The 991-nt window shown below is 33.3% G+C and overlaps 1 protein-coding gene across 1 annotated transcript; it reads left to right on the forward strand.

The window, feature by feature from the left end:
* Positions 1–451: 451 nt before the first annotated feature.
* On the forward strand, positions 452–898 carry Tsp_15674 (conserved hypothetical protein). The gene has a single exon (XM_003368895.1). The coding sequence runs from the start codon at positions 452–454 to the stop codon at positions 896–898; it is 447 nt and encodes a 148-aa protein (XP_003368943.1).
* The last annotated feature ends 93 nt before the right edge of the window (positions 899–991 follow it).

Here is a 991-nt window from a genome sequence, read left to right on the forward strand (position 1 = left end):
CATGATGGTATTAAAGCATTTCCAATTTTAATAATTTTTTAGCATTTTATTGGCAAAAAATGCGACAAAATTTTGGTTGAAAAATCGTCTTTTTTCAGTTTTTTTCTTCGCGTGGACTTAATTTTGTAAAATTCGTGAAACCAATTACATTATTGAATAGAGCACGTTATTCTGCACATTTTGATACCAAACTCAGGTCTATAGTCTTTTTTTTGGTTCCGAAAAGACTTCGCTTATCTAAGCCTTTTCTATAGTTTTAACATAAACATATGGAAAAGTGTTGAGCAGGAAATCGATATCCCACATTTTTTTTTGATTTTAGTATCTATAATTTATTTATTTTTATGTATTTTGATTAAAATTTCATTATTTGAAATAAATTTCAAGTCTCTTCTAGCTGAAAATTCAACAAAATTGACGTAATAAATCTGCTGATGGCCGGCGGTGGCCAATGGTTCTATGGTTCACTACTTTAGATTGCGCAGGTCTAGCAACATATGTTATTTGGACATGTAAAAATCCAGATTGGAACGCCCGAAAGTCGCAGCGTAGAAGACTAATTTTAATGGAGTGTGGCAAAAATTTAGTGGACATCGTTCTTCAGAAACGGGCTGCCAGTCCCCCGCAATCCCTTCCTTACACAGTAAGGAAAGCGATTGAACAAATAGGAACAGCGACGTCAACCGAGCGGTCAGAAGCAAGCAAAGATGAAAAACACATCTATAGAAGATGCATCTTTTGTGGAAGAAAACGTGACAAAAAAGTAAGATCTAGCTGCATAAAGTGTAGAAAGACATGCTGCAATGAACATCTGCGCAGCTACTGTGAGCATTGTGATGTTCATCCTAACACTTCCCATAATGGAAGATCAACAGATTTATTACGTCAATTTTGTTGAATTTTTCAGCTAGAAGAGACCTAAATTTATTTCAAATAATGAAATTTTAATCAAATACATAAAAATAAATAAATTATAGAATACTGAAATCAA

Source organism: Trichinella spiralis (genome assembly GCF_000181795.1).
Source record: "Trichinella spiralis strain ISS 195 chromosome Unknown Scfld1681, whole genome shotgun sequence".
Taxonomy (NCBI): Eukaryota; Metazoa; Nematoda; class Enoplea; order Trichinellida; family Trichinellidae; genus Trichinella; species Trichinella spiralis.